General features: G+C 36.8%; 1 protein-coding gene and 2 pseudogenes across 4 annotated transcripts in view; 1 reads left to right on the plus strand and 2 right to left on the minus strand.

Moving 5' to 3' along the window:
• Positions 1-875: 875 nt before the first annotated feature.
• LOC131820983 (large ribosomal subunit protein uL3-like) lies at positions 876-2105 on the plus strand (annotated as a pseudogene).
• A 4939-nt stretch (positions 2106-7044) lies between these two features.
• ABCB7 (ATP binding cassette subfamily B member 7) overlaps positions 7045-12379 on the minus strand; it is a 155890-nt gene continuing 150555 nt past the window's right edge. For 3 of the 4 annotated variants that reach the window (XM_059156561.1, XM_059156559.1, XM_059156558.1), the window contains one exon: positions 7045-8322. In XM_059156561.1, the coding sequence (XP_059012544.1) occupies positions 8107-8322 (216 nt within the window). In that variant the 3' untranslated portion in view covers positions 7045-8106. Of the gene's footprint in view, positions 8323-11757; positions 11867-12379 lie in introns of all 4 variants that reach the window. The other variant, XM_059156560.1, reaches the window with a different exon arrangement.
• Positions 9581-11711, minus strand: LOC131820803 (actin-related protein 2/3 complex subunit 3-like; annotated as a pseudogene).

Here is a 12379-nt window from a genome sequence, read left to right on the forward strand (position 1 = left end):
TTCTCACTTTATTGCCTTTTTCTTGTATTAAGTGGATATGTTCCAGCGTACCATCCTGATCCCTTTAATATTTTAAGTATATTTCTTACAGTTACTTTCTTAGTGGTTGTTCTAGGTCTTAAAATATACATCCAAACTTCTCAGAATTCACTTTGCATTTCCACTGATTAGTTCCAAAGAAGTATATAACCGTTAGTCCTATATAGCTCCTTTCCATACCACCTTTTTGTACTATTGTTATATGTATTACATTTATATATGTTACATTTGTGTGTGTGTGTATAGTATCAAACTCAACAATACATAGTTAAAATTATTTGTTTATATGATCTTATATCTTTCAAAACATCGAAGAGAAGGATAAGTATATTCATAGAATTTGTTATATTAATCATCATACATACAATTTTATCTCTCTTCATTTGTTCTTTTTTTCAAGATACTATTTTCCATAGAGAATTGTTTAAGCTAATGCTTTAAATTTAAGTCAGAACACAATTTAATATATGATTCATAGCATGCCTATCAGATATTCTTTTTTTTTTCTTTTCAGTGTAACAGTATTCATTGTTTTTGCACCGCACCCACTGCTCCATACAATCCGTGCCCTCTCTAATACCCACCATCTGGTTCCCCCAACCTCCCACTCCCCGCCCCTTCAAAACCCTCAGGTTGTTTTTCAGAGTCCATAGTTTGTTCTTGTGGATTCTGAATATCATCTGGTTTCATTTCCAAGAATTATTTTCATTAATCCAAGATATCTCTGTTTCTACTCCCAATGAAAGAATACACATTGATTCATGTGGTTGTTTTCTAAGTCAACTTAAGTGAAGTTTTAAAATTTTCTTACTCTACTGACAGCATTTGGTGGCAGAATGTCTCATAGGAAACTCTCCCTTCCCAGGCATGGGTCCCTGGGCTTCTCGCCCCAGAAACACAGTGACTGGCACCATGGAAGTTGACTTGCATCCCCAAGGATGACTCTATTCACCTCACAGCTTTCCTCATCTACAGTGCTGGCATGACTCACGTTGTGTGAGGGGTCAACAGGCCAGAATCCAGGTGAAAAAGAAGGAAATTGTGGAAGACGTGACCATTGTGGAGGTACCATCCACGGTAGTTGTGGACATGATGGGCTATGAAGAAACCACTCAAGGTCTCTGTGTTTAAGACCATCTTTGCTGAGCACATTCATGATGAGTTAAAGGGCACTTCTATAAGAATTGGCATCAGTCTAAGACTTTCAACCAAATACTGCAAGTGGCAGGATGATGACTGGCAAGCAGCAGCTAGAGAAGGACCTCAACAGCATGAAGAAGTACAGGCAAATCATCTGTGTCATCGCCCACACCCAGATGCCCCTGCTTCCTCTATGCCAGAAGAAAGCCCACCTCATGGAGATCCAGGAGACTAGATGCACAGTGACTGAGAAGCTGGAATAGGCCCATGAGAACCTGGAACAGTAGGTTCTTATGAACCTAGTGTTTGGGCAGGATGAGATGATAGATGTCATTAGTGTCACCAGCCACTGGCACACCAAGAAGCTACCCTGCAAGACCCACCAGGAACTGTGCAAGGTGGGCTGTATTGGGGTATAGCATCCTGCCCAAGTGGCCTTCTCCGTGCAATGGGCTGGGCAAAAAGTCTACCATCACTGCACTGAGATCAACAAGAAGATCTACAAGGTTGGCCAGGGCTACCTCATCAAGGATGGCAAACTTACCAAGAACAATGTTTCCACTGATTTTGATCTGACAAGAGCATCAACCCTCCATGTTGGCTTTGTCCACTATGATGAAGTGTCCAATGACTTTGTCATGCAGAAAGGCCATGTGATGATAACCAAGAAGCAAGTGCTTACTCTCCACAAGTTGTTAACCGTGCAGATCAAATGACGGGCCCTGGAGATTAACCTTAAGTTCATTGACATCACCTCTAAGTTTGACCATGGCTGATTCCAGACTGTGAAGGATAAGGAAACATTCATGGGACTACTTATGAAAGAACAAACTGGAAGAAGCAGCTGCTTAATGTCAAGAGCAGCTTGCACAACTGCTGGGATTTCAATAAACATTATCTTCCAGGGGAGAAACAAATTCTTCTAAAAGAAAGAAGAAACATGCAATTATACTGTCTTTTACTAATTATCTACATGAGTGACTCGGATGTATCTATACTGGTGCTCTGGGGTGTGTGTGTGTATGGATTTGAATTACTATCTGGTGTCACCTGATCTTTGCCTTTGCCTTTGTATTTCTTGTAATACAGATTTATTAGCCATGTGTTTTCTTTTTACTTAAATGATAACATCTTTATTTCACCTTCAGTTTCGAGTGATAGTTTTGGATATAATATTCTTGAGTGATACTTATTTAAGATTTTTTTAATTTACTTTATTTTCAGACAGAGATCGTAAGTAGGCAGAGAGGCAGGGAGAGAGGAGGAAGCAGGCTCCCTGCTGAGCAGAGAGCCCGATGCAGGGCTCAATCCCAGGACCCTGGGATCATGACCTGAGCTGAAGGCAGAGGCTTTAACCCACTGAGCCACCCAGGCACCCTGAGTGATACTTATTTTTAAATATTTTTTAAAGGTTTCACTTATTTGTCAGAGAGTGCACAAACACAACGATGGGGAGTGGCAGGCAGGGAGCCCGTTGTGGGATCCGATCCCAACACCCTGGGATCATGAACTGAGCCAAAGGCAGACGCTCAACCCAGGTGTCCCTTGATTTTTAATTTCAGCAATTTGCATATGCAATCCCTCTGTCTTCTGGCTTCCACTGTTTATGAGAAACCTCACCTGTTAATCATATGGGAGTTTCCTGGTATGTGAGGAGTCATTTATCTCTTACAGCTTTTATAATTTTCGCCTTATCTTTAGCTTTGAACATCTGTGTTTTTCTTAATTGGCGTTAAGCTTTGTTGATGTGTAGTATTTCTTGTCAAATTTAGATGCTCCCGTTCATCTCTTTGAGTATTTTTTCTGCTCCTTTCCTCTCCTTGGCTACTTACATTTTGAATATGTTGAATTTTTAATGGTGCCCCACATTTCTCTTGAAGACATTTTTCATTTTTTATCTCTGTTCCTCAGATTGAATAATCTCTACTGATACATCTTCAACTTAGTGGATTTTCTTTGGCCAGCTCAAATACACTATTGAGTTTCTCTAGTAGATTTCTCATTTCAGTTACTGTACTTCTCAACTTCAGGATTTCCATTTGGGTCTTTAAAAGTAATTTCTATTTCTTTATTAATAAATCTTTATATGCTATAGCTACCACCTGGGCCCCTTTAAGCAGTATTTACTGCCTGTTTTTCCTGTGTGTGCATGGCACATTCCTGTTTCTTTGCATTTCTTATAATCTTTTATTATAAAGCAGACTTTTTATTATAGTATCTTATAGCAACTCTGGATAATGATCCTCCTCCTATAAGGGATCAGCATTTACTTGGTTATTTCCCCCGCAGTATGCAGCCTGATATTATCTCTTTTAGTCTAGCCACCTAAGGGTTATCTCTGGGTGGGCATAATGCACTTATTGCTAAGATTTTTACCTTTTACCATTGGATGTGAATGTACTTGGAGGCTGTTGTCAGGCAGTTTTCTTTTGACCCATGTTCAGCCAGGGACTGGTAACTGGGAGGATCCTTCTCTTTTCTGGGAGGGCACAGTTTTAGACATATAACACAGTCTTCTAGACTGCCAAGGAGGAGTGTGATTTTGTTTTTAAGCCTGTGTTCCTAATAGTCACCTCTAGATGAGAACAACTTATTGTTCAGTGTTTGGTCAAGTTCCTTTTGCCAACAAAGTGTTTGCTCTGTATTGATGGGTCTACATATACTGGGAAATGCTTTTCAGTCTGTCCCATGTTCTGCTCTAATTGTCCTGATTAGGTGCAGCCTAGCACACGCAAATCTCTTCAATCCTGAGTTGACTTTGCTCCCAGGAAGGCTCTTTCTGGTTCCCTTTTGGTTTCTCTTTACTAAAATTCTGGCTGCTCTGCTGCTTTGCTAGCACCAGCTCCTCCTAATTGCTCTCCACCAAGATCCCCATTGTTTTTGACAATGTCCTTAGGGATAGAGTTCTCCATGCTGTTTCAAATGAAGTCAGTCCCCCAGGCAGAGAGGTGGAATCCCCAGGCAGAGAGGTGGAATTCTTTGTTCTCATCGCATACCTTCGCACTAAGAAAGGACCTGTGCACCACTGAACCAAAGCTGGGGGTGTGGGGGCAAGGGGCGAAGAGTGAAAACACCACTCCCTAAGTGGACACTGGGCCATGGTGTCAGTCCCTGGTATTCTGAGTTATCCTCTCCTTGAGTGAAACGTCCAAACTTTGTGTAAGCTAGTGTGGAAAAATCAGGGCCTCAGTATTCTCACCCTGCACACAGAATAGTTTGCTTCCACTCAAAGAATGGAGGCTGGATGGTGAAGGTATCATCAGTCCTCTTGGCTGTGCCTGTGAGGAATAAATTTCTTCAACACAGAGTTGGGGGGTAAAAAATGCAGGCAGCTACCCCTGCCAGGATGAAATCACAGCCCTGGAGTGGGAGCTGGGGGGAGGAGCCCTAGCTCCTCCCAGCATCTTTACCACACCTGCCTAAATAGAATACCCAAGGTCAAGCTTCTGTAACACAGACCTGGTATGGTAGAGGTTATGCAGTTGATTCTTCAGATGCCAGACTCTTGCTATTCTTACTGATATTTAATAGGTTTTCTTGAATCAATGTTTTTCCAATTGACATATGACCTTTGCATAATTTCTAGAGATTTTTAAATTATTGTTTTTAAAAAATAATTTCTAACAGTTAAGTTGTTTTGCTGCAGAGAAGGTCTACTGAGCTGCTCACTTCAACATTCTGGAAATCTCAGCCTTCAATACATTTTTAAATTTAGCTTCTTAGTGGAAATGTCCAGCAAAAAGAGAAATGGAGTAGGTGTCAAGAGCCAGGGTTTTCATTCCAACTTGGTCTCTCGCAAAACCAGTGATTTCTCCTGAAATTCGGTTTCCGAATGAGGAAATTACATTAAAGGCCTCTATATTGCAACTCTAAATACCCTATGCTTTTATAAAGTAGAAATGAGAATAGAAGGTAATCAGTGAAAAATGCTCTGCAGCTGTGTGAGAACAAGAAATAAGAAAACAATCCACTGCCTTTTTAAGCCAAAACTGTTCCAACTTGTTTTTAATTAGAACAATTAATTCTAATTTTACTTAATCAAAATACTAGTTTTGCATGCTTTGCAGTAAAAAAAATTTCTCACCCCAAAGGTTTCCTTCCTAATCATTAGAACTGAAAAACTTGGGGCAACGGAAAGTTGCCTTTCACTGACTGGTCATCAAAAATATAACAGCTTAATGCTAAGTTAAAGCACTATAATTTACTACCATTTTACTTATATTATGAAATCTGCAAATAATTACTTTCTCTCTGTGACAATTCCAAGTTTTTACCTTCAGCATAAGGCTCTAAGGCCACACCCCAGGGTGTCTATTAATTATTCATACTTACTCTGAGTGTGTGAATGACAAAATATCAGTTCTCCCTATGCACTGCAGAAAAAAGTTGCTTCAATGGGCCACCCATTTCTAGTCACAAAGATATATTGTTTATTTAGTAATGATTATCTATACAAATTGCTATAACAATAAAACTAATAAAGAAACTCCATTGCTGAGCTGTTTTTGTCTTAACTAAATAGTTTTAACTAGCGTATTTGATTTAGTATGTCCTTTACTATATAGTTTACATTCAAAATCTATATACTCAAAGCAGGGGGAAAGGGACTTTTTATAATTTAAGAAAGCTGCCAATGCAAATATATTTAAAAGCTTTCAATTATTACTCTACAACAGAACATCCTATGATAAAGGTAGAAGGTATATATGAATTATAAATATGCACTGGCAAAAGCTGCTACTCACTGATACATCCAGCAGTTAGGAAGGATGACAGCAAGATGACAACATGGACAAAGTGACCCAGAAACAAAAATTCATATAATCTTTAAATACCTTATCCTGAAAGCAAAATTATCTATCTATCTATCTATCTATCTGTGTGGGGGGCACGGTGGGAGAGAGAGAATCTTAAGCAGTTCAATGCCCAACTCAGTGCCCAACGCAGGGCTTGATCCCATGACCCTGAGATCATGACCTGAAAGCAAGAGTTGAACACTTAACAGACTGAGCCATGGAGGTGCCCCTTAAAACTTATTTTTATACTAACCGTTTGTACAAACTGATCTTCGTCAACATCTAAGGGAAAAGGCAAAATACTTATCATAAGGTTTATAAAAGGTGCACATCCCTTTAGAGTTAAAGTAAATGTATACTTTGAGTTTGTCCACATGCCTAGGCCTCTTTTTGATTCTCATAGTTAACCCTCACATTTGAACTGCTGAAAAAAACTTCCAAATGAACCTATCCATTCACCAAGATATGATATTTTTATGTTAAAAACCCTAAGGAAGGCATCAGTTTTTCTGATCCCAAATTACTCGTTTCAATTTTTGCAAATTGGGATTCCCTTTAGGAAGGAAATATGCGATTTTAAAAATACAGGGATATAAGAAATAAAACCCCATCATCTTACTCCATTTTCAGAGCCCATATTCTAAAACTGTAGCTTATTCATCCCAATCTATTAAAAAATTACGTTGCAATATTGATTTAAAAACTTTATACTTTATACACCTTTATGTGAATATGTAATATTGTAATATAAAATTATTGTTATAATAAATGCCACTTTTCTTGACATTTTCTTCTGAGTGAGTCATCCTAGGAAGCTTTCCTTTTGTTCATTATTTCACTGTATGGAACCATCTTAATATGATGAAGTTAAGAGAAAATATTTAAGACTTACTTAATGGCCCTAACAATAACTGTTTTTTAGGTTATTCAAGTTTTTAGTAGCTGAAAATACTGGCTAATGACCACGTGATCCAATGGTCTTGAGACCATCTCTAATCATATGAAAAGAAAATAGCTTTTTCAGAAAGAAAAGAAGCTATTTAAATTGGAAAAGAGAGGAGCTTCTAAGTGAACATATACCAACATTTTATTAACAGGTAAAACTTGATCATTTTGTTTGGGCTCTTCCTTGTTAAGTCACATTTAAAGGAACTCATTAAATTACTGAAGAAGGAAGGGAAGATCTTGTAATAAATTCTGACATGTCACTGATTAAAGTCCCAATCATCTAGAGTACATATACATAACTTTCTCCTATTTACCTCAAGGTCATTAATAATCTTTAAGTGGTTGTTGCTCTATATACAATTGTGAGCATGTGCACACACACATATCTGTGTATGCATACATTCCATTTAGTTTTTTCTTCATATAGCTTCAGACAGCAAAAGCAGTATAGTTAAGATGGAAATAGAAGGGCAATTAACTTTCTAAGCTTTTTAGATCATTCCCAGTACGACAACTGTCAAATTACATCAGGGTTTTAAGTGTTAAAGAGAAAGGCATAAATTTTGGTCCCAAACAAGAGCAATAACTCATCCTGATGAAAAATTAAAATTCCCACTGCTAGAGATGCTGGTTAATGATGAAGAACATTCTACATACATACATGAGAATTAAGGTTTTTCCTCCAAAAACTATACAGTGGCAGACTTTAAAAAATGAAGGTATAGGTATCTATCTTTGAAGTATGTCAGCGGGGAGGGAAGAGGAGAAACAATGAACCTACACTGTCCTCTTTTAAAAAGAAAAAAAAAAAAGTAATGGATACTTTTCATCTAAACTGTGAGCATAAAGGAGACTTAAAATAAAAAACTATTAAAATTTGGAATCCAATGTAATTCATCTGAATATGGATATCAAATGGCTATCAGGCCCCCCAAAACGGAAATGGGGCAAAGTGAAATAGTAACAAAAAACATGCTTTAGGCATAACTAAGGCACTAACAAGAAGGTAATTTGGAGCTAAATGCATATGTCACATTAAATATTGTGAAAGATGTAAAACTCAAATTTCTTTTCAAACAAATCTTATCTAAAAAGGATTATAGAAAATGGGAATGTATGATTTTTTTTAATAAAACAATTCTGCTTCAGTGCAAATGTGTCAAAAAAAAAAGTCTCATGCAACTTAGCAGGAACAGTTTCCACAGCCTTTCACACTGTTGACAATTTCTTCTTGTAGTTTCTTCCTTTCCTCCTCTTTGGACATATTTTCTTTCTTTGCATCCCATGTGGGGTTATTATGGTTCTGCACACGGCTACTTTGTGTATGCCACATTTCTGAATAGATACTGCCAGGGTTTGCAAGCAAACCATGGTGGGTACCACGTTCAGCTATCTTACCCTAAAAAGCAAAAGCAAGAGAAACATAGAAAAAGGTCATATAACTAGCATAATAACTGAAAATACATAATAATTTCTAACTAAGGATTTTGAAGGATTTCCGTTCATTAAAATACCTCTCCCAATTCTTTATCCATAGCACAAGTAGGAAAAATTGAGGTAAGGATGCTTTCTTCACTATTAAGGTATTACTGTAGTGAACAAACAAAAATCTATGAAATCCCATATACTGTAAACCATTTAACTTAAAAGAAATGAAATTTTAATGTTTTATTTTTAATTTTGAAGGGCAGAAAAGGAAGGTGAAAAATTTTAAAGGTGATTATAATTGGTAAATATTTAATCAAAAGCACTGTGATTTGTAACAGGGACTTAAATACCCTGAAATCCTTATGTATACTTTAAAATAAAAGATTTCTCCATGAAAAGCTTATCTCTTCCAGTAGCTATTTTTGTTAACAATGGATATTAAACTTAACATTACAGATTTGGTATAGATTCCAAGCTCCTATCTACAATTAATTTGCCTCTGACAGCTACTGTTAAACATGGTGAGAGACAAAAGGAGTTTTGTCACTTTTACTGGTACTCCCAGTTATAGGACCTTTACAAATATACCCTTAAGCAAAACAACTAAAATTTGTTCCACATCTGAGTGGTTAATTTAAGACTCCTCTTTCATTGCTAGCTAGGCAGTTTAAAAAAGAACTATTTTGCTCAGCTATTTAAATTCCTCTGGATTATGAAGAACATAGTTCTCAACCTAGGTATGTGTGGATCACTTCATTGGCACAAAACTCCCCTTGGATTACATGGTTTATATTTTTCTATTTACCATTGTCAAAAACAAAATCCTCAGTGAAAACTTCATCAAAAGTTTCTAGAAAAAATAAAATTATTTTTGTGGAAACACCAATGAAATAAATCACAAATAATTATCCTATAGTAAAAATGTATAAAATATATTTTAAATTACTTTTATTTATATTAAAGCACAAATGTATGTATCTTAAAAAGTAAGATTAAAAGCTTATAGCAGGGGCGCCTGGGTGGCTCAGTGGATTAAGCCGCTGCCTTCGGCTCAGGTCATGATCTCAGTGTCCTGGGATCGAGCCCCGCATCGGGCTCTTTGCTCAGCGGGAGCCTGCTTCTCTCTCTCTCTCTGCCTGACTCTCCGCCTACTTGTGATTTCTCTCTCTGTCAAATAAATAATAAATAAAATCTTTAAAAAAAAAAAAAGCTTATAGCAAAAAAGTCTTTTGTCTCCTCCTTCATACCTATCTCCTTCCTATCCACAAATTCATAGCTATTTCTTCTGGTATTTAAAAATACATATATGAATATATACATATATTATGAAATTCAGCACTCCTTTATTACCCCACCACTGTTTAATTTTTACACTCTTCTAATAAAATTGGTTATAGCACAAGTGTTGTTTAAGTTAATATTCAGTGTTTACCTTATTATGACCATGTAAAGCATTACCTGCTGAGTCAAGTAAGATACTAGAATTTTATATATTTTTTCTTGTAAAATTTTTGTTCTTCCTGGACTTAGTAACTGCCACATTTTTTTTTGTTTTCTTAGTTTTCTATGTCACTATTGGTAATTCTCTCAAAACTTTCTTCCAGAATTATAAAGACTGTTTAAATACTATTTTTCTCATAATCAATTGTATTAGGGGATCTATTAGTTCAATCCCCCATGACGATCACCGCTTTGAGACAATCCTCTCACAACTTTTAAGGCTGTTTTATTTATCCTCAATTCTAAAATTTTATGGTATGTGTTCTGGCGTGTGTGGGTTTTCTTTTCCATTCATTGTGCTGGATACTTGGTAGGCCCTTTTAATATGGAAACTCATGCTTCTCCCAGTTTAGCAACTGCCACATTTGCTTTTTCTCACTTCATCATCTAAATTTACACTATTTTTTGCTAATTCATTTGAGAATGAGTTGCAAACATCATTACATTTCGCTCCTAAATATTTCATTAGCATGTATCTCCTAAAAACAAGAATATTTTCATATTGACTAGAATATAAATATTTATAGAATAGAATACAAATATTTATAGAAATTTATCGAACATATAGTCCATAGTCAAATTTCACCTGCTGTCCCAATAATATATCCTTTATTTACATATTTTTCCACCAGAATCCAATTAGGATCAATACATTGAATTTATAAGTTTTCGAGTATGTGGGGTGTGTATGACACTGACATTTCTACAATACCCAGGTGTGTTTTTTAAAGAATGCCATTTAAGTTGTTTTTGTTTAGTGCTCCTGATTTTAGATCCAGGCTAAACATTTTTGGTAGAAATACAATACAGGTGATGATGTGGCCCCCTGCATCAGTTCAGGAAGTACACAACATCAATTTACTCCACAATTAACAATATTAAGTTTGATCCTTTGGTTAAGGGAGTGTACCAGATTTCTCTATTTTTTAAAATTCTTACTTAATTTTTATTAAGCACCAGCTTAATACTACAGAAAGTTCCAATCACCCTTCAACAACCCATTCTTCCCTCCCCCAACCAAATTCTTGATAAAGAGCTCTTTGAGTGAAGATACTTCTCTTCACTTCGCTCTCTTCTCTCTTCTGTATAAAACTTTATCAAATAAAAGCAAATAACTGTGTACATCTTGCTGTAAAATGCTGCTCATGGCTATGGAAAATGTCTGCCCAGGCTCTTTTCACTGTCCAAGTCCTAAAAGACTCTTGTTCATGAACTATCTCTTCTTCACAAAGCAAGTCCACCACTTGCTAGGTTTATCATTATGAAGGTCAAAAACTTTCCCACAAAGTCTCAGTCCAGTCTCTTGTCTCAACCGCTGTAAGTAGGCCCTCATCACCTCATCTTCCTGTTTGCCGGTTTGGCATAAATTGCATGGAAATAAATAAATAAATAAAATAAATCATGGAAAACCAGGCTCTCCAGGAATGGGAAAATTAGTGATGCCCAGCGTATACATTTCTTTTTCACCTTGGCTTTTGGAACTGCACTTTTGGAGTTTCTTTAGGCACTCAGAAATGTAGAGAGTTATATATATCAAGGTTCTATCAGCTTCATTCTTAATCTCATCGTTTTTGAAGAAGACATTGGCCTTGAAGTAATAGATGGCTTCACCCACAATATCTGTATCTTTTGTCTCTCTAGAGGCAGGTCCTTTGAACTGACTTCTGATAGGCAACAGTGCCACATTTCCAATGAGTTTGGTGTCCAGATCCATAAGAGATGAGTGGTAAGCCGGCATCCTGGCGGCGCCCCGGTTTCAAGCAAGACGAGGAGAAATTTCTCTATTTTAAAGGTACTTTTTCTCTTTGAAATTAATCTATGGGTTACATTTTCAAACTGTATAAATAATCCATTCCCCAATATTTTTTTTCACCATAGGGTTTTAGCAATCAATGATGATGCTTACCTGTAGTCATTATTACAATGGTAGTTGCAAAATGTGATTTTCTAAATTTATCATTCCTTCTACAAGTGATAGTTGGCATGCTTCTTAAAGAAGACCTTTCCCCATACTTCTGTATTGTTGTGAAATTATAGGTTAGTTGTTTTTACTGAACATGCGTTAATTCATAAGTATCATTTTTTTTTAAGATTTTATTTATTTATTTGACAGAGAGAAATCACAAGTAGATGGAGAAGCAGGCAGAGAGAGAGAGAGAAGCAGGCTCCCTGCCGAGCAGAGAGCCCGATGCGGGACTCGATCCCAGGACCCCGAGATCATGACCTGAGCCGAAGGCAGCGGCTTAACCCACTGAGCCACCCAGGCGCCCCAAGTATCATTTTTTTTTTTTTTTGATGTTCGAATTATCCCACATTGGGCCAGTGGGAGCCCACACAAAATGGTTTTTGTGTCTTTGTGATAGGTATTCATTAGTTTTCTCACTCCAGATACTGCAATAGTCATTTATTCAAAGAATTTTGGTTCCTTTTAGTGAGGAACAGTATTTAGTGCTCAAGATCTATGTGCTAGTTATACTTATTACCACTGGGATTTCACTGCTTCTAGGTCTTTTCAGTGAAAAGTTAGG

This window comes from Mustela lutreola, chromosome X (assembly GCF_030435805.1).
Source record: "Mustela lutreola isolate mMusLut2 chromosome X, mMusLut2.pri, whole genome shotgun sequence".
Taxonomy (NCBI): Eukaryota; Metazoa; Chordata; class Mammalia; order Carnivora; family Mustelidae; genus Mustela; species Mustela lutreola.